The sequence below is a fragment of the Capra hircus genome, chromosome 20 (genome assembly GCF_001704415.2).
Source record: "Capra hircus breed San Clemente chromosome 20, ASM170441v1, whole genome shotgun sequence".
Taxonomy (NCBI): Eukaryota; Metazoa; Chordata; class Mammalia; order Artiodactyla; family Bovidae; genus Capra; species Capra hircus.
Window position 1 is genome coordinate 10,090,129 of NC_030827.1, and position 27,542 is coordinate 10,117,670.

Genomic DNA, 27,542 nt, shown 5'->3' on the forward strand with positions numbered 1-27,542 from the left:
TCTACTTGTATCTGTTTCACTGGCTTTGTTGGCACGCCCTCAAATCCATTATAGAAGTGGAAAGATATAAACAAGAACACATAATACTGAGGGTTAAAGAGACAATACTCATTTTAGGACTGAGAAATATATTACACTACTTTTTGAATGATTAAGGACAGATGTACCAAAAACAGTAGTAAAAAAGGATGGACTGAGATTTCAACCAAAGGTTTAAAAGACAGTAATTTTTAATCTCTTTTCAATCAACAAATGTAATGGGTTTACTTTACCTTAATTTCTATTCTTGCTCTGTGAGGAAAAAGCTGTCCAATCATAGAAAAGTCAGTTCCTACCATGCTGATGGCTAAAAAAAACATATCTGTCTCTGTAAAAATAAAAGATTTAGAAAGATGGAGAATTAATCTTATAAATATTTCAGAGGAAAAAAATCTTACATAAGTATATAAAGGTGTTAAGTCGCTCAGTCGTGTTTGACTTTTTGCAACCCCATGGACTGTAGCACACCAAGCTCCTCTGCCCATGGGATTTCCCAGGCAAGAATACTGGAGTGGGTTGCAATTTCCTTCTCCAAGGGATACTCCCAACCCTGGGATCAAACCTGGGTCTCCTGCATTGCAGGCAGACTTTTTTACCATCTGAGCCACCGGGGAAGCCCTCCGTAAGTATATATTTTGAGTTAAAAGTAAATTTGACAATACTGAAGTTTCTTATTAAAATCCATCAAATCTTTAATCACAGAAATATACCTATGAACACATACACAGAAATAGTTCAATTTTACTGCAAGAAGCCTCATGGATCTAAAAACACCTTCTTTAAACTTTTATATAAAAATATGGTTTAAGAAATTTGCATGTTCATACTAAAGTAGCTGGAATTTCTGAAAAGGCATTCTGCCTATCTGGTCTCAAGTGCCTTGAAGAAAACTTTCAGTCAGAACTAGCATATTGGAAAAAAAAAAAAGAACCAGTATATTGCTGGTATATAAGCAACTAAGATGTGTACATGAAAGGAAAGTAGCCAGAAAAATACTCAAGAACAGAACTAGCCTCAAGAGAACAGGAATGGAGAAGTCAGAAATTCATTCTGTATTACTCTGTTGTGTCTGAATTTTTTCCCAAAACAAACTGTATTATTTTTACAATAAAAATTAAGTAAAACAAACAACATGCAGTAGGTAATATATACTTTTTTACATGTACTTTTTATCATTAAAGACTGTATTACACAATAGTGAGGTAGAATATTATTATGAGCATTAAAAATATTGGTAATTTTTCATTAAAATGATATTTGCTGCACAAGGATTTGACAATGAAGAATATTCCAGCTGAAATGATCATAAGGCTAACCCCTAAAAAGATGTCTAAGATAAAGTCAGAGGCATAGTTCTATGGTGGGAGACAGGGGAAAGGTGCCAATAAAATTAGCTAGAGAAAAAACTAGCTGGCTTGCATTTCATTTTTTTTTACTCAGGGGATACCTGGTATAACACAGAAACCAAGAAACAAATTCACTTCATTTCCAATAAATAATCTACATAGTTTAAAATGAAAATCAGTTACCTTTATTTGACCATGGTTTAGAGTAGTAGCTTTTCCTAAAGCTGGAATATGTAGTTGTAGAACCACGCTCAAATATGGGGTCATTTTCCTCAACAACACAGGGACCTTTTGTCCTTAAAACTTCTACAGTTAAACTGAAAGAAACATTTTTAAATAGATCCACACTAAACACGTAAGGAAACAAATAGTAAATGAGATTTAATAGTTATATTCTGAAATTTACCATGCCAAAAACCACATCAAAAGTATAACACAAAAAAACAAAAAAGTAATATACATTTGAAGTATGCATATTTTCTAAGAATCTGCCAATTTTCATTTAAAATGTGATTGCTAGGGAGCAAAAATTAATGCCAACTTGATTTCAAAATCCTTAGTAGCAATATAAAATCTGTAAAATATCTCTGGGCCAACTAAATAACTGTTTTTTACTGACTTCTGCATGTCTCCTACATTTAACATATCTTATCATGCAATACCCAATAGGGGATACTGAGAAATATAAACACTTGATATTTACATTTTATATTCCTCCACACAAAGCAGTTAAATATGCTTTTAACAATTTAATAAAATCATCATCACAGTAAAATCATCACAAAATAGTGGAAAACAACATGCATAAACAGTTATTATTAACAGCATTATATTTTCATTTATCATAGAATTTATATCTTGTAAAACAATTATTAATTAAACTGTAAGGAGACTTCCATCCCTCTTTTTTTTTTTCCCTAACTAGTTTATCTTCTTTTTTTAAGAAACACACATTGGAAAGAGAAGTAAGTTTCATACTGCCAAATTTGAGAAATTTAATGTTATAACTAAGAAATTAAACCAGAAAGTTAATTAAAAACCAAAAAATATGTTTCACTGAATTTTCAACAGTTAACACCACAACCAGAATATGGTAATAGTTAATAAGTACTGACATCAAGGCCGAATTAATCTTTGAAATGTATTCTTAGTTGCGGACAGCGTGTGATTAGTTCAATAGCTCATTTCAACTACCAGTAAAATTAGTAAAACAATGGTAGTAGATAAGTGGGTGGTAGGTCAGCAGTACCATCTTCTCATATAAAGGACACAATTAGAAAATATTGCTAAAAATTATAAACAAATATAACCCACCCTTCTATTTATAACATCTATTACGCAAATATAAACATCAGTCAACGTGACAGTGTGAAATACAGAAACTCAATCTTGCTCATTAGACAAAACTCATTTGTTCTCAAAACCACAATCTCTCTCTCTCTTAACTTACCTTTCTTCATCCAAAATAATAGAACCATCTTCTGCCACTTTTACTCGAGGAACCAGCAAGGGCCCCTCATCCAACTCTTCTTCTACTTCGTCGTTATCTTCACCATCAGGAGTAGTCTTGCTTTCTTGCCTACTGAATGCCAAGGTAGGTTAGTTCATACGGCCATCAGAAACATCCCCTGAATACTATGAACTTCTAAAACAAACTATTGCACCTTCAACCTTCTGTTAATAGCTATTTCCCACTTTTGCTGTAACCTAACTGAAAATACTATGTGTTATTGAGACCATGGCTATAAGATTTCCTCAAATCTAGCAGCATTTCACAGAAGTCTTTACTCTCTTTGAAAAGATAAATAAATGCTCATCTATTCTGTCTCAACAGAGCACTGGAGTAAACCATACAGATATTATAAAATTAATAAAAAATAACCCATACAGAATTAATTTCCAGACCATTTTATTACATCTTCAGAACAATCCTTGGGGGTTAGATTTTCACACCCATTCAATGTTTGGAGACGATAAATTACTGTTGCTCTAGACTACACAACAATCAGAGTAGACCAAGAAGCCAAACACAGTATTCCAGATAATGGTTCCAAATTTCATACACTTTCCATTCAATTAGATTATCACTTTAAGGTCTTACTGAAAGAAGCATAACCTATAAACCTGTAAAAACAAAGCCTATTTCTGGACCTCCCGACAGTGGATAAGAATCCACCTGCCAATGCAAAGGACAGGAGTTCAATCTCTAGTCCAGGAAGATTCCACATGTCCCAGAGTAGCTAAGCCCACGAGCCCCAACTACTAAGCCTGCATCTGCAACTACTGAAGCCTGCCCGCCTAGCCTGTGCTCCGCGAGGGAAGTCACCACAGTGAGAAAGCCCACACACTGCACTGAACAGCAGCCCCTGTTCAACTGCAACTAGAGAAAGCCCGAGGAGAGACAAAGACCCAGGGAAGCCAAAATAATTAATTAATTAAAAAATAAAGCAATGCAGGGTCTAAGAAAAAGATTAGTCATGACAGGGAATTCCCTGGCGGTCCAGTAGTTAGGACTAGGCACATTCACTGCCCTGGCCTATGTTCAATCCCTGGTCACAGAACTAAGATCCCACAAGCTGTGTGTATGATCCACCCCACCTAAAAAGGTAATCATTACTTAAGGATTATTACTTGAAATAATAAATCCCAATGTTTCTGCTATTTTTCCACAATTACAAGTCCACGATAACTTCCAGGGTCTCGGGAGGGATTTCTTCTTCATTTTTGGGCCATGCCATGTGGCACATGGGTTCATTTTTGGGCCGTGCCATGTGGCACATGGGATCTTGGTTCCTTGACGAGGGACTGAACCCACACCCCTGCAGTGGAAGCACAGGGTCTTACCCGCTGGACCACCAGGAAAGTCCTTTTTGCAGACATTTCCTAGGAATAAACTAATATATATGACAGTGAAAGCATGTATGCAAAAAGGGACTCTGTAGTGGTGTCAAAACTATACCTATTGAAGGACAGTATGTACAAAATGCTAAGAAAAAAAAGGAAAGACAGAAAAAGAAAAGGCAAAAGGGGAAAATGGAAAACAAAGAAAAGAAAAGGAAATAGAAAAAAAATAGGTTTGCTTGGAGAGACACAGACTAGACTAGAAAGATACATTTAAAGTGTGGTAACATTTGTTGCCTTCAGGAAGGATTAGGTGGCAGAAAACAAAGTCAGAAAGTTTTTCTCAGTACTTTAGTTCCCTTTGAATTTTGTACCATATGAATATCATTATTCTAAAAGTAAATCCTTTCTAAGTATAAAAACTTTAAAATCATAATACTATTTATATTTATATATGTAACACACAAAGTACAAATACATAGTGTGAGGCTTTCATATTGATTTAAATCAAACAGCTTTTATTCTTGTTGTGAGTCTAAAAATTCCTATCACGTGTAATTTAACTAAAATAGGAAGAATCATTTGATTTCATTTTTTTTTAATGTACCTATGACAGAATACACTCAAAACAGATGAGATGCTTACTCTCGTGTTCGGACTGGTGTCGATGATTTTTCAGTTTTCTTTTCCTGCTCCAGTGAAGAGCTACCAAACACAAATAAAAACATACCTTCTAATAAACAAGTAATTTACAGTTTGTCAATTCCATCTGAGGCAAGAAGCAAATAATTTTAACTTGCAATCTTTTTTACGATTATACCATAACACTACCACTAATGATGGTGTGGTCTTACACTCAATTTTTCACTCAGAAACTTTTGTTATCAATATAAATAATTTGTTAGGCCTTAAGAAGGAAACACTCTTCCCTCAATTCCTCAGCAAAAGCATGAAGCAACCTAGGTGGCTTGTTTCCAACTCCTAGATGTCAAATGATCTCGGTTTCCGGCCCTTCCCTCAAGTAGGCCAAAGACCTGCTGAATGTGAAACAGGCTGCACTGAAAATATGCCACTACTTCTACACTCTGGAGAAGGCAATGGCACCCCACTCCAGTACTCTTGCCTGGAAAATCCCATGGACAGAGGAGCCTGGTGGGCTGCAGTCCATGGGGTCGCTAAGAGTCAACACGACTGAGCGGCTTCAATTTCACTTTCCACTTTCATGCACTGGAGAAGGAAACGGCAACCCACTCCAGTGTTCTTGCCTGGAGAATCCCAGGGACGGGGCAGCCTGGTGGGCTGCCGTCTATGGGGTCGCAGAGAGTCGGACACGACTGAAGCGACTTAGCAGCAGCAGCAGCACTCCTACATTCACCCCCTACACCATCAACAACACAACAGTGAGGAGATTTATTATAATCTCTCTGCCTCCCCAGACTAACTTTGATCAAAGAAGTTTTGTTCTTGTAGGACTGGTTAATCAAATGTTGCTATATTTAATTAGGAGGTAGGGTATAAAAGTTAGATCACCCCTTCAGACCACATTATAGTATGTAAAAAATATAAATGGCAATCCAGATTAGAGAAAAGCTGTTTAGCTGGTTTTTACTGCATCTTGGTAATATTAACAAAGGAAAGTTGTCTTTAATCTCAGAGGTAAAGGTCATCATTTACTGTCCCAAGAAAATAGTTACCTGAAATAACACTAATTTTTGTTATAAAATTCTTATCCAAATGGACATCACATGTGCTAAACATTTCATCAACATGTTTTTGGAAAACATGAACTCTAAAAGTAATACTTAAATCACTACATACCCAAAGAAAGTAAAATAGAAATAAAGACGACTTACGTCATTGGATTGCTTTCTGGCAGATAATATATGAAGTCTCTCATAGTCATTTTGGAACGATCCGGTGGCCTTTGAGTTTCATTTACGGCATACTTGTTTTTCCATTGCTTCTAGACACACAAACACACAGAGACGCACTGTTATTTGACAAATATAGAAGAACTTTAGGGGAATTCCCTGGCAGTCCAGTGGTTAAGACTCCGTGCTTCCACTGCAGGAGACACTGTTCAATTCCTGGTGGGGGCCAAAAAAAAAATACATAAATTTTTAAAAATTTAAAAAAGAGATTTTTAGACATACATATTTAAGTATAAGCCCTTTACTACATTCATTGCAAGTGTATTATTGAGTCTATTATTCCCATAACAATTATGCCTAATTTTAGGAAAAGTTTTATAAATTGATTAAAAAATTGTAGCATGTTAAACCTCCCGGAGCTTATTTCCTCCTAAATAAATAGTGACAGCCACTTCACACTGTTGAGGTATTTGAATGAGATAGACATAAAGCACGAGGAAGGACTTCCCTGGAGGGCCAGTGGGTAGGACTCCACGCTTCACTGCCGAGAGCGAGGGTTCAGTCCCTGAACAGGGAACTAAGATCCTGCAAGCCTCAAGGCGTGGCCAAAAAAAAAAAAAGCACCAAGATAAGGGCCTTTCTCTTAGTTAAAAAGGGAGGCACTCTACAAACTAATAATAAAAGTTGACATTTGTCGGGCTTCCTAATTGGTAGACACTAGTCTAAATGCGTTTTACCCGTATTAACTCATTTATGCTTCACAACCTTCCAATGAGATGGATACTATTACCAATCTATTTTACAAATGAGAAAACAGACATAGAAGATTACTTAAATTGTTCAACATCACATATTAATAGTAAGGGAGGACTCTAAAGTTCAGCCCTTAAGTATCAAACTCTAGAGGTTATATGTTTCACTTCTCTGTTACATTGCACTCTCAGAAAAAGAATGCAGACTCTGTTATACATATACACACATATTTCCCCCATTCATAATTTCCCATATTGTCAGTTTAGAAATGGAGAAGGCAATGGCACCCCACTCCAGTACTCTTGCCTGGAAAATCCCATGGACGGAGGAGCCTGGTGGGCTGCCATCTATGGGGTTGCACAGCGTCAGACACGACTGAAGTGACTTAGCAGCAGCAGCAGCAGCAATTTAGAAAATATTACCAATTCATTTTGCTCAACTGCATCTGTCATAATTCAAATGAATGTAACTCAACTGGACATCCTTGTGAAAAATCTCACTGAAGGATTAGTTTATAAATATATTTGTTTGTGTATCTGTATATATGTGTGTGCAAATGTGAAACTTCTATCTGTGGCCTCCAAAAAGAATGAAAGATATAGATGAATAAAACACAGAAAAATTAATATAGGGGCAAAAATAGCTTATAACTCCATTGTGCTTCTCAATCATTCTCTTAACAAAGGGAGATACTCTATTAATACAAGGGATCTTATTTGGTTTTGTTTCCCACATCAAAATGCTATAGATGCTTGGGACTTCCCTGGTGGTCGAGTGGCTAAGACTCTGCTCCCGAGGAAGAGGGCCTGGGGTCCCATCCCTGGTCTGGAAACTAGATCCCACATGCTACAACTCAAGAGTCCACATGCCGCAACTAAAGATCCCATAAGTTGCAGCGAAGATCAAACCAAGGTTCACCACAGCCAAATAAAAAAAATTTTTTAATGTTACAGATGCTTATTTTTCCTCCAAATGACAGTCGACTAACATAAAAACAGAAACCTAGCAGGCAACAGTCAAAATTCTGATTTTTCTATCATACCTTCTCTTTCCTCAATTCTTCTTTTAACATTTCCCTCAGTTTCTGGGCTTTGTATATTCGGTATCTGTCTGAACATGGCTGTTTCTCTTTTGTTGGAACAGGGTTTGGCTGTGGAGCTTCTTGATTAACTGTAGATAAAGGATGAGGTTCTGAAGGAACACTGACACTAGGTTTGACCAGACTAGAAGTACTTGGTATTCGCTTTCTTTTCTGTGAAACAGTAAAGGAAGGCTTACTGGATTCTTCAACATCCTTCCCATCATCAGTCTTTTCAACACTGTGGATATTTAAAAAGAAAAAAAAAAAAATGGCATTATGGATCTTCTTTGAAACATTCTAGTCTTAAAAACTAGTCTGACAAAAATCCAAAACAGCAAAGCCTTTTGGATTATTAAAGTCATAATCAATTATTAAAAATCAATGACTTAAACAGAGATTGCAATAAGAACAACATACAATCTATGGGCTCTTACAATTAGCAAAGACCCACCCCAAAAATAGGAAATATATGATTAAAAAAACAACGCATATTCCCAAAATGTCAAGTCTAAGAAAGCTGTATTCTTGAATTTAAACAGATCAAGACAACAGAATGAGTAATTTTGTAAATTATCAATAATCATGCATCACATGTACTTAACATTATCTCTCCGAACTTTATTAATTTAACAGCTGAAGCCCAGGAACACTGCCAACTGCAGCTGGTCTCAACACTACAGTAACTGCTATTTGTATTCCATTGTTGGGAGAAATTCTGAAACAAACTCATGTAAAAACTTGGAAATTACTAAGTACCAGTTTAAGATCAACAGAAGAAGTCAAGTCAAAAAAAGGAATAAAAAAGAAACTGTCACCTTCCTGTCACAATATAAAAGAAATTTATGCCATCTCACTGTTATTTAATAGGGTTGATTTTCATTGGTTCCCCTCACATTTATAGTATAGAAACAGAGGTCATTATTAGTTTAACATATCTTAATTTTAATTACTTTACTGCCTCACCTTTAAACACCTAAAGATAGTCAACTATTCCACATGTCCTGTGCAAGATAGTTTTTATCAGTTATCTCTAATCTCCACAATAACTCTTGAAGTGAGAGTTATCCCCATTTTGAAGATGAGTAAATTCTGCCTAAGCAAAGTCTATAAATTGTAAAATTAAGTAGAAGAATCCTGAATCCAAATGTGGTACATGATACATGCTTTTCTGTTCAGAAAACAGGTTCACCATAGTTAAAGGGACACACCCACAAATCAAAACAAGTAACCAAACCTCCTTTCCACTAACATAAATCAGCAGAATCAAAATAACACTGCTTTTCTTTTAAAAATAAATGTTTTTAAGATAAAAAAAAAAAAAGCTTACCCCTACAATGTACTTCACAAGGATGAAAACAGTGGTAACCTAAATGCTCTAATGAATAGTAACACGTGTGAGTTTTCCCGAAGACAGACCAGGATTCCTCCCACCACCACTTGAAGACATGGTCCTCTCCCCGACAATCTATACCTTGTAACAAAACGCACACCTGCCACACCGTGGTCAGAGGGACCAACTGCACTTGGAAGCGTGTTCGTGGGCCTCAACTGTCAGGCTTAGTGCAAGCGAGCGAGTACTTCTACGATAAACTTTCTTTGCTCAGCTTCCATGTGAAGCGCCCGGAGAGGCGGGGGCAAATGAAAATGCTCCCCTCTGCGAGCACTTACCTGCTCTTGGGAGTCTTGTCTTGGGGCTCCGCTTCCCCGAAATCCACCGGGGGCACATCTGTGGATTCCGGAGGCTTCGGAGCAGAGGCCGCGGCAGGCTCCTGCGGCCTTGGAGCTTCTTGTTCACGCTGGGAATTGGGGGCGGTGGAGGCCCTGGCGCCTGCTCCGGGCCTGACATTCGGCTTCACGCTAAGGCGTGCCCTGCGGAACATGGCGGAGCCAGGGGGCCCGGGGAGGCGGCCCCAGGGCCGCTCGCAGCCCCGAGCCCCGGCCGCTGCCCCGAGAGGGCTTTAGGAACTACGCCCTTCTCACAAAGCCACACCACCAGCCCAGCGGCCAGCTACCGCAATTGCGCGCCCCAGCCACCGCCCGGGATCTCCCGCCGCCGCCTCTTCTTCATGACCCTGCTACACTAATAGCTAAGTTTTCTCCTATACCTTGCTCCCCCGCCCTAGGAGAGCGCCGGAACTGATTACGTCATCATCCAGCGCCGGAGAATGACGTACAGCGATCGGAGCCATGGTAACTGTCAAGCTAAGGAGCCTGGGTTACCTGGGAACCGGAAATACTGAAAGAGAGACTTGTGGAAATGCGCTTGTCTCCTGAGGTCCTTAGGAGCTGTTCAAAAGAGGAGAAGGAAGTAGTAAATCCCTTAGCCCACACTTTTATGGAAATTATTAAAATTGCTGGCCTTGGGACTTCCCTGATGATCCAGTGATTCCATTGCAGAGGGCACTGGGTTCCAGCCCTGGTTAGGCAAATAAGATCCCATCCTCCAGGTAGTGTGACCAAAAAAATTCTTTTTAAACTACTGGCCATTTTTAGTGACAGTGAAAGTGAAGTCGCTCAGTCGTGTCCGACCCTTTGCGACCCCATGGACTATAGCCTACCAGGCTTCTCTGTCCATGGGACTTTCCCGGCAAGGGTACTGGAGTCAAGGTTGTCATTTCCTTCTCCAGGGGATCTTCCCAGCGCAGGAATTGAACCTGGGTCTCCCACATTGCAGGCATATGCTTTACTCTCTGAGCCACCGGCCATTTTTACAGGGTCCTGTAGAACACTGTCTGTTCGTCAGCACATCCTAAGGCTTAAAAATTCTAAATTGAAGGGACTGCTCTGGTGGTCCAGTGGTTAAGAATCCTTGATCCAATGCAAGGTACATGGGTCTGATCCCTGGTCCAGGAACTAAGATTCCACATGCCAAGGGGCAACTAAGCCCCTGCACCAGATCTGTTGAGCCCAAACTCTAGAGCCCACAAGCTGAACTACTGAAGCTCCTAGAGTCTGTGCTCAGCAACAAGAGAAACCACCACAATAAGTCTATGCACAGCAACTAGAGTAGCCCTGCCTCACCACAACTAGAGAAAAAGCCCACTAGCTGCAACAAAGACCAGCACAGCTATAAATAAATAAATAAGGTAAAAAAGTTCTCAAAAAATTCTAAATTGAGTAGAATGTAGATTAGAAATTCAAGTGTGAAGAAAGTGGTAATAGATAATTTCCAGGGAGGGAATTGTGTTTCTGGGAAGTAAGTCATGGGAAGAACAACATTCATTGTATACCTTGTTTACTGTTAAATGTGAATATAATCTCTGTTCAACAATTATTACAATTAATGGGAATTCCCTGGAGGTCCAGTGGTTAGCACTCTGCACTTTCACTGCCAAGGACACTGGTTTCATCTCTGATCAGGGAACTAAGACCCCACAAACCTTGGGACACAGTCAAAAATTAAAAGAAAATTTTAAAGTTACTGTAGTTAACCTTTGTAAATTAATGTGAGCATTCTTAATATGCTTCAAGAGGGAGCAATAGAGTAATAAGCAAGGAATACCGGGTGGGAGAAAAAAATTCAACAAGTGAACAAGATAATTTAAAAATTATTAAATGCCATGAAAGAAATTTAAAGGAAATTATGCCAGATGTTAATGGGAGGCTGGCTTACCTTATGCAGGGTGGTTAGGGAAGTGCTCTATGGTGAGAGGGGAAATATCCAGAGAACAGGCTGAGTCTGTAGATTGTGGGCCTGTTATAACCTGTGGAACTGGTTATACAAGTCCCCTGACTCATAGGTGGAAAACAAACAATTTTCTTCTCTTCTTGGAGAAGAAAATTCTGCAAGAACATCTTACTACATTAAGAACAAAATGTCAAAAGGAATAAAATCCTGAACTGATTAAAGAGATTGCTAGTTCATCCAAAAACAGAAAGAAAAGAGACAAGTGTTTTTAGGAGTAGGAAAACAAGGCTGAAAAATCAGAAGAGATTCCTTTAAGACTGGGAAGGAAATGAAAGTCTGACGTGGTCTCCCTCCAGTACTCTGGAGAGGGAACAAGACCTCAAATACACCTAAGAGAGCTCAAGGACTTGACAAAAATAACCCCTGCTGAAGATATCTCAAGAATGGCAGTGCTACTGCCAGAACCATACAGCTTTAGACAGCATATTCTGGCATACACTGAAGACACCAGACCTTTCCCCAAATGTTCTGTTTCACCTAAGAGTCTATGGTATTCACACAATTCTGCGGGTAAAGAAGTAAATAATGACTAGGATTTAATTTCCCCTTTGTAAAGGGATGGGACTAGAGTCAGATTCAATTTTACTATTTAAGATAAAATCATATTTTTACATATCAAAGTTGGTATAGTCTTAACAGTATTATAATTTTAAAAGTCCCCAGGTTGCAGACACACATATTACTTGTATACATAGTATATATCATGTGTATCCCTGCAACTCAAAAGCTATAGTTGTAGCTACAAAGGAAAAATTCAATTAGACTCTTAAGACCACACACAGAAACAACTCTACCACTTAACTTTAATCCCAAACTCCCCTCCCTTCCTCTTTAGATGATCTCTTTATCTCTATAAAGCGCCAGAAAATCAATCTTTTCCCCTGCTCAAGTTACTGCAGAAGAGGACTCTAAGTGGAAACAGACACCTGACCTATGAGGAGTACTGAGGAGGATGAGTGGGATTCAGGGATAGTGGTAAGCAGGAAAGGTTCTGGGAGGTTGAAAGAATGATGACAAATATAACTAACATGTGCGTGCATTTCTGTACTGGGCACTGAGCACTTCACATATACTCATTCGATGAGTGAAGGAGGTACAATTACCTCCCCAATTTTTAGGCAAGAAAGCTCTAATGCAATGAAATGACATTCCCAAGTTCACACACCTACTGATTGGGAAAGCTGGGCTTTCGATATCCAGATATTCCATGTGCAGAACCCTCAGGTAGTTTTTATGAGGTGAAACAAAAATTGTTGAAGCTTGGTTGTACATACTCAGAGGTTCATCACGGTATTTTCTATACTTTTGTATATATAGGAAACCTTCCAAATTAAAAACTTTTAAAAAAACAAGGTGATTTTAGGGTGTCCCGACAAACTCTACACATTTCTCAGTTTGTAATAAAGGAATAGACAAAGAAAATAAGCACCAAGCATCTACATGTCTGTTTCTAGCAATGGCAGATGCTCCACGGCTTTATGTAAGTTTAAGGTTCAGTTCAGTTCAGTCGCTCAGTTGTGTCCAACTCTTTGCAACCCCATGGACTGCAGCATGCCAGGCTTCCCTGTCCATCACCAACTCCCAGAGTTTACCCAAACTCATGTCCATTGAGTCGGTAATCCTCTGTCGTCCCCTTCTCCTCCCACCTTCAATCTTTCCCAGCATCAGGGTCTTTTCAAATGAGTCATTTCTTCGAATCAGGTGGCCAAGTATTAGAGTTTCAGCTTCAACATCAGTCCTTCCAATGAACACTCAGGACTGATCTCCTTTAGGATGGACTGGTTGGATCTCCTTGCAGTCCAAGTGACGGTCAAAAGTCTTCTCCAACACCACAGTTCAAACGCATCACTTCTTTGGCGCTCAGCTTTCTTTATAGTCCAACTCTCACATCCATACATGACTACTGGAAAAACCATAGTCTTGACTAGATGAACCTTTGTTGGCAAAGCAATCTCTCTGCTTTTTAATATGCTATCTAGTTTGGTCATAACTTTTATTCTCGGCTATTCTGATTTCGTGATAAGACTGCATTCCCTAGCACTCTCTCCCCATCACACAACCCAAACACAGATCCACAGAACTCTAAAGTACTATCCACTGTGACAAGTGCACTGGGATCAAATGGGAAATGAAGAGACTTGAGAGCCCTTTTTAAATTTGAATTTCACTTCTATCAGTCCTTACTTACTAGGTCTGCACTTCTGGTCTCAGAGTCTCAGGCTCCTCTTTCCTAAAATGAGAATTAAGCCTACCTTGGGCTTTCCTGGTGGCTCAGATGGTAAAGAATCCGCCTGCAATGTGGGAGACCTGGATTCGATCCCTGGGTTGGGAAGATCCCCTGGAGGAGGGGATGGCAACCCACTCCAGTGTTCTTGCCCGGAGAATCCCATGGTAGTCCCTGAGGTCGCAGAGTCGGACACGACTTAACAACTAAGCGCAGCACAGCACAAGCCTACCTTGCAGGCTTGGTGCGTGAATAAATAAGGAAAATATGTAAAGGGCCAACATTGCCTTTCACAATTAACCTTCAACCTGTTCTGTCCCTCTTCTCTCCGTTAGGCCTCTACAATGAGATGCGGGAAACAACAACAAAAAAACTATTGTTCTTTGTCGAAAAAGTTATAGATATTGTTGTGTTTACGTCTTTAGCAAAAATATGGGAACTAGTGAAGCCCCAGTGCCCCGGGTACAGAGGGGAAAATTCGCACACGCCTATACCTCTCTCAGACTCAAGGACCCGCTTTCAGGACGCTACCAAGCTTGCAGGGCCAAAGGGACCCCTGAGGCCGACCTACGCTGCTTGCCCTGCAGCTGCGGCCTCGGAGGCCCAGCAGAGCACGGCCCCGCCCTCCTGGCCGCGCACGCGCAGTGGCTCGCCGGCCACGCCGGCGGCTGTTGTCGGGTCTCGGTGGGCGGGGCCGCCGGCACAGCAAAGGCGTAACCCGGCGGGGGACCGGCAGGGGCTCGGTCTTCCAGATCAACGGGTGGGGACAGCGGCTGAGCGTGCGAGGCGGTCGTTGCTTTTCCGAGTCGCTCTCTTCCAGGCTCGGTCTGGTTGTCATCATGGCCCGTGAGTGTGCGGACGGGTAGGGAAAGCGGCGGGGAGTGTCCTGCGAGGAAGTCGAGCTCCGCGGCGTGGCGGGCGAGGAGGCAGGGGCGGGCTGGTGAAACCCCTTCGGTCTAGCAGCGACGCGGACCAGGTTTTTAGTCCGCAGAGGGAGAGGGGCGATTGGGTCTTGTCCGGCCTGAAAGGTCCAGCAGGTAGGTAGGTGTCTGCCTCACAGGTGCGAGTTGACGCGTAAGGAACCCCTCCCCGGAGGTGAGGTGTGTGGAGATCCCAGGGAACGAGATCCTGGGTATGGAGGTGGTTTATGCTGGTACTTGTCCTGAGGCCTAATGAGCACTGGGTCTCCTGGGTCTCCTCCCTAGTTCTTTGTTTGGCCCTGGAAGGTACTGTCTTGGAAGCAGCTGTACTTGCTCGCTTTACGGTTGAATTACAATGGGCCAACTCATGCTAGAGCTTCTCTGGTGGCTCAGCGGTAAAGAACCCGCCTGCCAATACAGGAGATACAGGGATCCCTGGGTCTGAAAGATCCCCTGGAGAAGGAAATGGCAACCCACTCCAGTATTCTTGCCTGGGAAATCCCATGAACAGAGGAGCCTGGCGGGCTACAGTCGTCACAAAAGAGTTGGACACAACTGAGCGACTAAAAACAGCAAAATGTGTGCGAGATACGTGGTATGGATCTTTCTCTCTTCATCTCAAAAAGCCAGACCTTATTTTAGAATACTGGCCCATATAGACAGACCATTGGAATGCCTCTTTTAAGAGGTCTGGTATTTATAGTCAGTGAGCACCTTAACGGGTACCATAATATTATTAAGACCTTAAGTGTTTACCTTTAAGCTTCCTCCTTGTCGTCAGATCCCTAAACACCTTTCTATGCAGTACTCTGCTGGCTCATCTCTTCAAAGGCAAACTTCAAATCTTTTTAAGTAAGAGCCCTAGAATGGAATTATTAATTTTGGAGATGGAAAAATAACATGGCTGTTTCTCTTTGTAGGTGGAAATCAACGAGAACTTGCCCGCCAGAAAAACATGAAGAAATCCCAGGAAATTAGTAAGGGAAAAAGAAAAGAGGATAGCCTGACTACCTCTCAGAGGAAGCAGCGGTAAGTGATGTGAAGGAATTCTCAAGTCACAGAAGTTTTCATTTTGAAGAATGGAAAGCAGTTTTTAAGTCCTTAGTAGAATGAGGCCTAACCTGTAGGAACAGGTAACAGCTGCCTATCGGTTATGTGCCAGTCATACTAAAACTATGTAGGGTAGTCATTATCCCAACTCATGGATGAAGAATTTGAAGCTCTCAAGCTATAATTTGTCTTGCAGAGAATTTCATTCAACTCCACAACAACCGTAAGAATTTCATTTAGCTTCTGTGTGCAAAGCATTGTTAGGTGCTAAGGATAAACATTTTCAAAGCAGACAACCTACGTATACTTGTCTGTATGAAAGGTCACCAATTATATTGATAACTTTTGAAAGAGACACCAAGTATATGTAGTTGTATCTTCAGAAGCCACTGAATTGGAGAGAATGCAGGTATACAGCCTTGATATATGACTATAAATGACAAATAATATAAAGTTGCTACAGAAATACTTTAACACTACAGCTTAAGGGTTTTTTAGGAAAATCATTCATTTTTCTAAAAAAAAACAAAGTTAGCGAAATTTAATTTTTTTCTAAAATCAAATCTTGTTGCCCATGTGACACTTGGAGATCAGGTGAATAATTGATGACACAGGCTTCATTATGGCTTCTCTTCGGTCCTCAAGCCTGGCTACACATTAGAACCACCTGGGAAATCTTGACGTCTGCTCAAACCTATGCCTTACACCCAGTCCTGATTTAATTGGTCTGGGGTTGGATATTAAAAGGTGCTTTAGGGAGACTTCCCTGGTGGTCCAGTGCCCAAGACTCTGTGCTGGTCCTGGAATTAAGATCCTGTATGCCACCATGCTGCATAGCCCCCCAAAAGGTGCTCTAGGTAGCACATTTTATTATACTTACGTTAAACCTGATTTTAAAAGTTCCCTAGGTGATTCTGATATACAGCCAGAGTTTAATGAGGTTGAATCCCTTAATTACCACTTCACGCTTTCTATGACATTTATTGTTAAAGTGATAAGCTTTGCTCTAAATTTGCTTAGATAGGAGTAGAGGTGAACTAATCAGTGGAGTGGTACAGGTCAGTAACCCTGAAATCACATTTCTGTTGGGAAACCTAGTACAGCATGGCTTAGTGATAGCCACTGCTTAATGACTACCCACTAGTTACAAAGCTCTGTGCTAGGTGCTCTGTATCAACCTCTATTCATTACAATCCTGAAAAGCAGTATTAGCCTCAGTGCATGCAATGAGAGATTGAGGCTCTGAACTTCAATAACAATACTAGTGTCATACAGCAAACACAGCAGAGTTTGGTTACAAACAGAAAAGTAACTGTTTTTATTCAGGATACCTCATCTTTTTGGGTAACTGTCTTGTTTTTCCTTCCTTCTTATTCTTTATTTTTGCTATTGGCTTTACAGAAATGTCTTAATGACATGGACAGAGCTACTCATCCTGAATTAAAACCTAATATTAAATATGCAGTGACAATATAGGAAAGAGCCTAGACTTTGAAACTGGACAGACCTTGGTTTTTATGTTATTTGAGGCAGATGAGTTAGCTCTAAGCCTTTAACTTTTTAACCTGAAACATAAAGACAATAACTCAAAGTTGTTGTGGGATTTAATTCAGAGCCAGCAAAGTACCTGGCAGATTGGAGCTGTTGAATATATAGTGATTTAATATGTTTTTAATATGGGCTCATGGACCATCCAGCCCAGGTAGTTTGGTCTTAGTTCATAGTACTTGTAGGTTCAACCAGAGACACAAAGGGTTAAGAAAATGCCCTGAATATCCTGCTTGAGTGTAATCTATTTTTCATCACTAGCTATGTGGCTTTTGGCTTGTAAGAAACTGAATTGCTTAATATAATGACATCTATGTCCTAATCCTAGGTATCATTTAAGATACCTAGAACACTTCGGAAATGCCCCTTTCATGAAAAAATTTAGAGTGAATTAACTGTGTTGACAACCAAGAATAATTGCCATTATTTCTGCATATAATTGCTTCATGTCAAATGATGTGTATATGTGTGGTATATATGAAACATAAGGACACACACACACACCTGAATACAAAGTGTATTAAAAATAAGACCTGACTTCAAAGTATTTCCATTTTGCCTTCCCATTCCATCTCCATCCATGAAAATGGAAAGACATGAATTTGTATATCTTCTTTTAAATTGTCTTCTATGATACTGAATGGATTATTATAGAATACAAGGGAGAACATAATTTTTCTGTAACGACTTACAGCCTTTTTCCCCATTATAGGGACTCTGAGATCATGCAACAAAAGCAGAAGGCAGCCAATGAGAGGAAGTCTATGCAAACAAAAGAGAAATAATGACTATCTGGAAAACCTGGGTGCTACTGCTAACTAGGTGTATCATAAACTCTATGATCAAGATTTTGTAGAGTGAACAGTCAGTACATATGTTATATCCTTATAAAACTATTTTAAACTTTTCCTTTCAACCTGACTTAGTGTGATGTTTCAGAACCATTCTTCAAAGAATAAAACACTAACCATGCATATGACATATTGGTGAACATTATTTTTTATCAGCAGTGAGCATTTATATAATTTATTAGAAAGGTAATATGATCAGGTAATAGGATCGTGTATACAAATCTAGAATCTTTGCCATAAACTTTGTTAAAGTAGATCTTTAAAGTCTAGTTTATAATATATAATAGTATAATAGTTTATATATAGCATATACTAATGTAACATATATAACATAGTATAGCAGAATTTAAGATACATTTATCTAATTTTGCTTTGAATCAACTAGTTTGAAGAATTTACAAAATAGTGCAAACCGCTTGGAAAACAACTCAAAGAAGGTAAACTAAATGAAGTCTCAGCTTTAAAATTTTCTGGAATAAGTGCCTTTTTTAATAGGCTTTATTTTTTTAGAGCAAAATTAGGGTCACAGCAAAATTTATTAGATGTCTGGTATACCCCCTGGCCTTACTCATGCATAGCCTCCCCATTATGAACATCCCCAGCCAGAGTGGTACCTTTGTTATAACTAATGAACCTACATTGACACATAACTATCACCCAAAGTACATAGTTTACATTAGGATTCACTCTTAGTGTTCTAAGAGTGCCTCTTTTTTTATGGGTATGTTAATATTTTTTTACTACAGTCTAATTGTTTATACATGTAAGTGAAACTATATGGTATTTGTCTTTGTCTGACTTAACTTCACTAAGCATAATTCCCACCAAGTCGACGTACGTTGTTGCAAATGGCAAAATTTCATTTTTTTACAATTGCTGAGTAATATTTGTGTGTGTGTGTGAATCTGCACACACACATATACCACATCTTTATCCATTCATCTGTCGATTGGACACTGGGTTGCTTCCATATCTCAGCTATTGTAAATAATGCTGCTGTGCACATTGGGGTGCATGCATCTTTTCAAATTAGTGTTTTCATTTTCTTCAGATACTCTAAAGAGTGTTATTGCTGGACCATATGGTGGTTCTATTTTTAGTGTTTTAAGGATCCTCCATGCTGTTTTCCACAGTGGTTACACCAATTTACATACCCACCAACAGTGTACAAGTGTTCCCTTTTCTCCACATCCTATGTTTTATGTTTTTGATATATTTAATATCTTTTTATTTTATGCATTACTTAGCATCTAATTGTAGTTTTAGTTGCTTTTGTCTTTTAACCTTCATACTAGCTTTTTACTGGCTGATCCACTGCCTTTATTATCTATATTTGCCAATTTTAATCTGTTCTGAGACTCTTCAAAAATTTGTAACTTGATTTTAAATTTGGAAATACATTAACTTAGAGAAACTGACATTTGAAACCTCATTCTCTTCTGAAGTAAACATGCATATTTATTGCAAGAAGAGTAAAAATATCATGAAGTGATGAATAACTTTAAAATATTACTCAAATATTTGATTTTTCACATCATACAACTCAGGTTTTTACAAACCATCTATTATGTCTACCACTACATGAGTGGACAGATCTTCAAGAGTTCACCTAACATCTTAATGATGGTTCTAGTGATCTTGTGATAGGTCACTTAGCATTGGTACCAACCATAAACAGGATGGAATCCTAAGTGTCTCTAATACGAATAAGGCAAACATGTTTTTTAGCTTGAGTTATCTTCATATTAACACAGATTTTAAGTTAAAATAAAGCTGCGTTCTATTGTGGGGGTTACCTTTCATCTTCAAAACTTTATATGATGGTGGAACTTCCCTAGTGGTCCAGTGGTTAAAGGTCTGCACTTCCAATGCCAGGGGCATGGGTTTGATCCTGGCCAGGAAACTAAGATCCCACATACCACATGGCAAAAAAAAAAAAAAAAAAATTTTATATGATGGTGCTTACAAGGTCAAAAGGATTACAACAGCTTAAGTTACATTCCAATGAAAGATATAATGAAGAAGACTGATTGTACCATAAAGATTCTTTATGAGTCTGATTTCTGTAATTCTATCTCCAGAATTTCTTTACAGAGTGATAAGCCTTGAGTACAAAGAGTTTATTATGCTTGAAGCCACATCCTTTCTTTTTGTGTGTGTGTGGCCAAACTGTGTGGCATGCAGCAGGATCCTGGTTCCCTGACCAGGAATCAAACCCACTCCCTCTGCAGTGGAAGGGCAGAGTCCCAACCCCTGGACCCCCAGGGAAGTCCCCCTTTATTTCCTTTCTTAAAAGATGAATAATTTTCATGTCTTAGATATCCTATGTAGAGGAATAACTTTGGACTTTTCAAAAGTTCATTCTTGAGACTTCCTTGCTGGTACAGTGGTTAAGACTCTGAGCTTCCAAAGTGGGCAGGGGTTGGGGGTAGGGATGGTGTGACCCCCAGTCAGGGAACTAGTAAACAAACAGCAAAGAATCTGCCTGCAATACAGGAGACCCTAGTTCGATTCTTGGGTCAGGAAGATTCTCTGGAGAAGGGAATAGCAACCCACTCCAGTATTCTTACCTGGAGAATTCCATGGACAGAGAAGCCTGGTAGGCTGCAGTCCACAGGGTCACAAAGAGCTGGACATGACTGAGGGATTAACACGTCACTTCAGGGAACTAAGATCCTACAGGCCCTCAAGGCATGGCAATAAATAAATAAATAAATAAATAAACGTTAATTCTCAAAAATCTAGAGAAAATTTCCATCTTCAAAAGAATGTAGATATTGATAAGATTTCTAGGTTGTAATTAATCATTAAAATTTAACTCCAAATGTTTTTTGATTAATTTTTATGGCACTTACTTGAATGAATTCATGGTTCAAATAAAGTACTTGATCTTTTTAATCTTTTTAAAATTTTGAGATAATTATAAACTCATATAAAATTCTTCATAAAGAATAAGAAATCCTGTATTTTTTTTTTGACCATGCCTTGTGGCCTGTGGGATCATTTATGTACACACATATATATACATATACATACATATGTATATATATACACACATATAGAATTATATAACTACGTATATACTTTATATATTTTTGGTTCTGTTGGGGTTTTGTTGCTGTGCAGGCTTTTCTCTAGTTGCGGTGAGCGGGGGTTACTCTCTAATTGCGGTGTGCAGACTTCTCATTGTGGTGGCTTCTCTTGTTGCTGAGCATGGGCTCTAGGGCTTCAAGTATTTGTGGCGCACAGGCTTAGTTGCTCTGCAGCATGTGGAATCTTCCCGGGCCAGGCATCAAACAAGTACTAGAGATAGCAAGGGAACATTTCATGGAAAGAAGGGCACAATAAAGGACAGAAACGGTATGGACGAAGCAGAAGATATTAAGAGCTAGCAAGAATACACAGAACTATACAAAAAAGATCTTCATGACACAGATAACCATGATGGTGTGATCACTCACCTAGAGCCAGACATCCTGGAATGAGAAGTCAAGTGGGCCTTAGGAAGCATCACTACAAACAAAGCTAGTGAAGGTGATGGAATTCCAGTTGAGCTATTTCAAACCCTAAAAGATGATGCTGTGAAAGTGCTGCACTCAATATGCCAGCAAATTTGGAAAACTCAGCAGTGGCCACAGGACTGGAAAAGGTCAGTTTTCATTCCACCCCCAAAGAAAGGCAATGGCAAAGAATGCTCAAACTACCGCACAATTGCACTCATCTCACATGCTAGTAAAGTAATGCTCAAAATTCTCCAAGCCAGGCTTCAAAAGTCTGTGAACTGTGAACTTCCAGATGTTCAAGCTGGTTTTAGAAAAGGCAGAGGAACCAGATTTCAAATTGTCAACATCGGTTGGATCATCAAAAAAGCAAGAGAGTTCCAGAAAAACATCTCTATTTTATTGACTATACCAAAGCCTATGACTGTGTGGATCACAACAAACTGGAAAATTCTGAAGGATGGGAATACCAGACCACCTGACCTGCCTCCTGAGAAATCTGTATGCAGGTCAAGAAGCAACACTTAAAAATGGACATGGAACAACAGACTGGTTCCAAATAGGGAAAGGAGTACATCAAGCTTATATATTGTCACCCTGCTTATTTAACTTATATGCAGAGTATATCATGTGAAATGCCAGGCTGGATGAAGCACAGGCTGGAACCAAGATTGCCAGGAGAAATATCAATAATCTCAGATATGCAGATGACACCACTCTTATGGCAGAAAGTGAAGAACTAAAGAGCCTCTTGATGAAAGTGAAAGAGGAAAGTGGAAAAGTTGGCTTAAAGCTCAACATTCAGAAAACTAAGATCATGGCATCCAGTCCCATTACTTCATGGCATATAGATGGGAAAACAATGGAAACAGCGAGAGACTTTATTTTAGGGGGCTCCAAAATCACTGCAGATGGTGAGTGCAGCCACAAAATTAAAAAGAGGCTTGCTCCTTGGAAGAAAAGCTATGACCAACCTAGACAGCATATTCAAAAGCAGAGGCATTACTTTACCAACAAAGGTCTGTCTAGGCAAGGCTATGGTTTTTCCAGTGGTCATGTATGGATATGAGAGTTGGGACTATGAAGAAAACTGAGCGCCGAAGAATTGATGCTTTTGAATTGTGGTGTTGGAGAAGACTCTTGAGAGTCCCGTGGACTGCAAGGAGATCAACCATCCAACCGGTTCATCCTAAAAGATATCAGTCTTGAATATTCATTAGAAGCCTAATGCTGAAGTTGAAACTCCAATACTTTGGCTACCTGATGTGAAGAACTGACCCATTTGAAAAGACCCTGATGCTGGGAAAGATTGAAGGCAGGAGGAGAAGGGGACAACAGAGGATGAGATGGTTAGATGGCATCACCGACTCGATGGACACGAGTTTGAGCAAGTTTCGAGAATTGGTGATGGACAGGGAAGCCCAGCATCCTGCAGTCCATGGGGTCGCAAAGAGTCTGACACGACTGAGTGGCTGAACTGAACTGAGACATCAAACCTGTGTCCTCTGTATTGGCAGGCAGATTCTTATCCACTGAACCATCAGGGAAGTCCTGTTATGCTTATTTTTATAGATTTTATGGAAACTGAGGTTTTGGTTAAGCACTTTCCCCAAGGTTACCCATCTAGTTAGTGGCAGGTTAAGAATATGAATCCAAGCAGACTGAATTCAGAGCTTGAAGAGTTTGGACATTTGTTCAATATTTATTGGCTCTTTTGGTTTTTTTCTTCTATGACTAGCTTACTTTGCTGTTATTTGTATTTGACAAAGCTTTTTATATATATATTAAAGAATATTCACTTTTCTTGTTACAGATATTTTCTAAATTATTGTTTGTCCTTTTGTTTTACTTGTCACTTTTGTCAGTTATTTACATGATCAAATGCCTAGTTTATTTTTTTAATTGAAGTATATAGTTGATTTAAAATGTGTTTCAGGTGGACAGCAAAGTGATTCAGTTATACATACATATATGCATATTTTTTTCAGATTCTTTTCCTTCATAGGTTATTACAAAATATTGGAGTTTCATAGTTCCCTGTGCTATACAATAAGTCTGTATTCATTATCTATTTTACATCTAGTTGGGTGTATATGTTAATTCCAAAATCCTAATTTATCTCTCCCACCCTCTGTCCCCTTTGGTAAACATAAATTTGTTTTCTATGTCTGTGGGTCTGTTTCTGTTTGTACATAAGTTTCTTTGTATCTTTTTCTCTTAGATTCCACGTGTAAGCAATATTACATGGTGTCTTTCTCTGGCTTACTTCACTTAGTACAATAATCTCATAGGTATATCCATATTACTGTCAGTGACATTGCTTCCATGTCTCAGCTATTGTAAACAGTGCTCCAGTGATTATTGGGGTGCATGCATCTTTTGAATTCTGGTTTTCTCCAGATGTATGCCCAGGCGTGGGATTACAGGATTTATGTGGCAGTTCTATTTTTAGTTTTTTAAGGAACCTCCATACTGTTCTCCATGGTGGCTGCAGCAATTTACATTCCCATCAATATGTAGGAGGTTCCCTTCTCGCCATACTGTCTCCAGCATTTATTTGTAGGCTTTTTGGTGATGGCCATTCTGACTGATATGAGGTGATATCTCATTGTAATTTTGATTTAAATACATAGTTTCTTTATTAACTGAAGATGCAGACTGACAACCAGCAGACTTGTCCTGACATGTTAAAATTTTTTACTGTGAACTTGAATTCACAGGGAAGAGAATGGGAAGTAGGATGGGAAGTAGGTGGAGTGAGTGGGGTGCAGAGGTATGCAGAGGGATAGTCTTGAGTTACTGATTACAGTACCCAGCCCCCTTATTACTTACTCTTTAACTCATCTCCTTTTCCTGCCTGACCCCCAAATTGTATTTTTCAGTCCTTGCATAGTTTCTTATTTCTGTCTTAAAATCTCCCCCATCCCAAAGGTTACTTTATAAAAAGTCACCCAGAATGTATTTTGGTATATGATGTGAGGAAAATGAATCCAAACTTTACACACTGGATGAGTGATTATATCTATGTCATTTATGAATTATGCTACTATCTGTCCATAATATCATTCAAATATTCTTCCAAAACATCCTTTGGAATTTTCAAATTTCTGCTGCTTTAATAGTGAGCATTCTTGTACACAAATCACTGACACATCTCTGATATCCTGATTTATCCTTCAGAAAGACTCTGAAGATAAGGTAAAAGTGAGGAACTAATCGGTTTTGGTCTTTTGTTTATTGGCTGTTCTACATGACAATACCAATATATATTACCCTAAGTGGAAACTTGTTCACTAATCATTTGAGTCACTTACTTGATCATGGCAAGTTCCAAGATTCACCGAATGTAGGTTTTTGGTGTGAAAATTCCATACACACAAAGACTGGTTCTAGTTCATGAAGTTAAGTTTTTTTCTTCTAAGATTACTTTTATAAACATGTATGAAAAGTTCTACATTATTGTTGGTCAGATTACAGAACAATCTGCCTTGAAGCCAGTATACAGTTTTCAAGATCATCAGAGACACTCTGTTCTTTCAGTTCTTCAAAGAAAAAATGGTTTGACTTGTTTTACTTCTTGTTATATAAGATTTAAAAGCATATACATAAACTTATTTGTGCAGCAATTACTTAATCTATGAAGCCATGATTTACTGTTAACGTTAACCCACACTGTCTGTCGGCGTTTCTTGATAACTTGAAAACAGCTCCAGTGACAGTGGGAAGGCAACTTTAAGCAAAAAAGCTGTTACTGGGAAAGAGTTGTTTCTTCCAACAGCCTTCTTTGGAATGCTGTCACTTTCCTCACCAACTGGATCAGATGCTAAGAAATGGTCCAACAGTCCCTCTTCCGGAGAAGGCAGTGGCACCCCACTCCAGTACTCTTGCCTGGAAAATCCCATGGATGGAGGAGCCTAGTACGCTGCAGTCCATGGGTCGCGAAGAGTCAGACACAACTGAGTGGCTTCACTTTCACTTTTCACTTTCATGCATTGGAGAAGGAAATGGCAACCCACTCCAGTGTTCTTGCCTGGAGAGTCCCAGGGACAGTGGAGCCTGGTGGGCTGCCGTCTCTGGGGTCGCACAGAGTCGGACACGACTGAAGCGACTTAGCAGTCCCTCTTCGGTTCCTCTTTGCTTTCTGCCATTTAGTTCAGTTCAGTTCAGTTCAGTCGCTCAGTCATGTCCAACTTTTGGTGACCCCATGAATCGCAGCACGCCAGGCCTCCCTGTCCATCACCATTTCCCGGAGTTCACTCAAACTCACGTCCATTGAGTCAGTGATGCCATCCAGCCATCTCATCCTCTGTCGTCTCCTTTTCCTCCTGCCCCCAATCCCTCCCAGCATCAGAGTCTTTTCCAATGAGTCAACTCTTCGCATGAGGTGGCCAAAGTACTGGAGTTTCTGCCATAAGGGTGGTATAATCTGCATATCTGAGGTTATTGATATTTCTCTTGGCAATCTTGATCCCAGCTTGTGCTTCATACAGCCTGGAATTACACATGACGTACTCTGCATATAGTTAAATTAGCAGGGTGACAATATACAGCCTTGACGTACTCCTTTCCCAATTTGCAACCAATCCATTGTTCCATGTCTGTTTCCAAGTGTTGCTTCTCGATCTGCATACAGATTTCTCAGGGGGCCAGTAAGGTGGTCTGGTATTCCCATTCTTGAAGAATTTTCCACAGTTTGTATTGATCGACAGAGTCAAAGGCTTTGGCATAGTCGATAAAGCAGATATTTTTCTGGAACTCTCTTGCTTTTTCAAGGATCCATTGCATGTTGGCGATTTGATCTCTGGTTCCTCTTCCTTTTCTAAATCCAGCTTGAACATCTGGAGGTCTACTTAATGAAATTCTTTCTCATGCAAGTGCAATTTATACATCTGTGAATAATGTTCCTCTAGTAGACTAGCCTACCGACAGAAGTGTCAGAGCTGGGTTGGGTTCCCACGATTCATTGATTTACCAAACACTTTCCCACAATTCATTGATTTCCCAAACACTTTTTTAGGCATCACTTACTCTGAACTGGCCTAATGAGAACAGACATAAAGCATGAAGACACTTGCTCACAGGGGCTGCTAGCAGGAAAAACAGAATATGAAAATAGAGTGCTGTGTGTACAGGGCAGAACCACCAGGACTAGCCTGTAGGAAGGTCCTAGGGCCTTGGAGAATGGAGCTGTTCCTGCAGTAGGGGGGATTACACATTCAGCCATGTGTATGGGGCCCCTGCCAGGTGTCAGGCAAGGTACTCAGACCCAGGACCCTCCATGACTGTGATGTTAAATTTAATGTTTACATAAGTGCCTTCAAATCTGATGAAATGGTTTCCTTTGAAAATCCACTACCCTATGCTTTGAGTGCTTTGTCTATCATGTGCAATAACTTTGTAAAATCCATATAGTGATTCAAATCTGGATGTCACCATCAAGAAAAAAAGAACGTTTTCTCTGATAACAAACATTGCCGTAGTTCATTTTTATTGAGGAACCAAGTAAGGGGAAATTTAGTTCTCTACTTTCCGGTAAGTAGAAATACTTTTTCAACAAAGAAACTTGCCATTAAATACTAATTAAAGCTAATTCCTCCTTGAAAACATGCCAAGTGAAGGCACAAAATATCACATATGATCCCATTTACATGAAATATCCAGAGCAAGCAAATCTAGACAGTAGGTTAGTGGTTGTGAGGGACTGGAAAAAGGAGAGAATGTGGAGAGACTTTACTGGATACAAGGTTTCTTTGGGGGAGTGATTAAAACATTTTGCAATTTAGTGGTGGAAATGCACAGTCTTGTGACTATACTAAAACCTGCTAAATTG

General features: G+C 39.5%; 2 protein-coding genes across 5 annotated transcripts in view; one reads left to right on the top strand and one right to left on the bottom strand.

The window, feature by feature from the left end:
* The window catches only part of BDP1 (B double prime 1, subunit of RNA polymerase III transcription initiation factor IIIB), an 84,513-nt gene extending 72,917 nt beyond the window's left edge, over nt 1-11,596 (bottom strand). For 2 of the 4 annotated variants that reach the window (XM_013972733.2, XM_013972729.2), the window contains exons 1-8: nt 11,545-11,596; nt 9,600-10,217; nt 7,893-8,169; nt 6,080-6,189; nt 4,872-4,931; nt 2,836-2,967; nt 1,569-1,702; nt 273-367 (exon numbers count right to left, since the gene is read on the bottom strand). In XM_013972733.2, the coding sequence (XP_013828187.2) occupies nt 273-367; nt 1,569-1,702; nt 2,836-2,967; nt 4,872-4,931; nt 6,080-6,189; nt 7,893-8,169; nt 9,600-9,811 (1,020 nt within the window). In that variant the 5' untranslated portion in view covers nt 9,812-10,217; nt 11,545-11,596. The remainder of the gene's footprint in view (nt 1-272; nt 368-1,568; nt 1,703-2,835; nt 2,968-4,871; nt 4,932-6,079; nt 6,190-7,892; nt 8,170-9,599; nt 10,218-11,544) is intronic. The other 2 variants (XM_013972732.2, XM_013972730.2) reach the window with 2 other exon arrangements.
* Nucleotides 14,494-18,450, top strand: LOC102176364 (small EDRK-rich factor 1). Its single transcript, XM_018065794.1, has 3 exons — nt 14,494-14,689; nt 15,684-15,792; nt 18,074-18,450. Exons 1-3 carry the CDS (start codon nt 14,683-14,685, stop codon nt 18,144-18,146), a joined length of 189 nt encoding a protein of 62 aa, XP_017921283.1. The 5' UTR covers nt 14,494-14,682; the 3' UTR covers nt 18,147-18,450.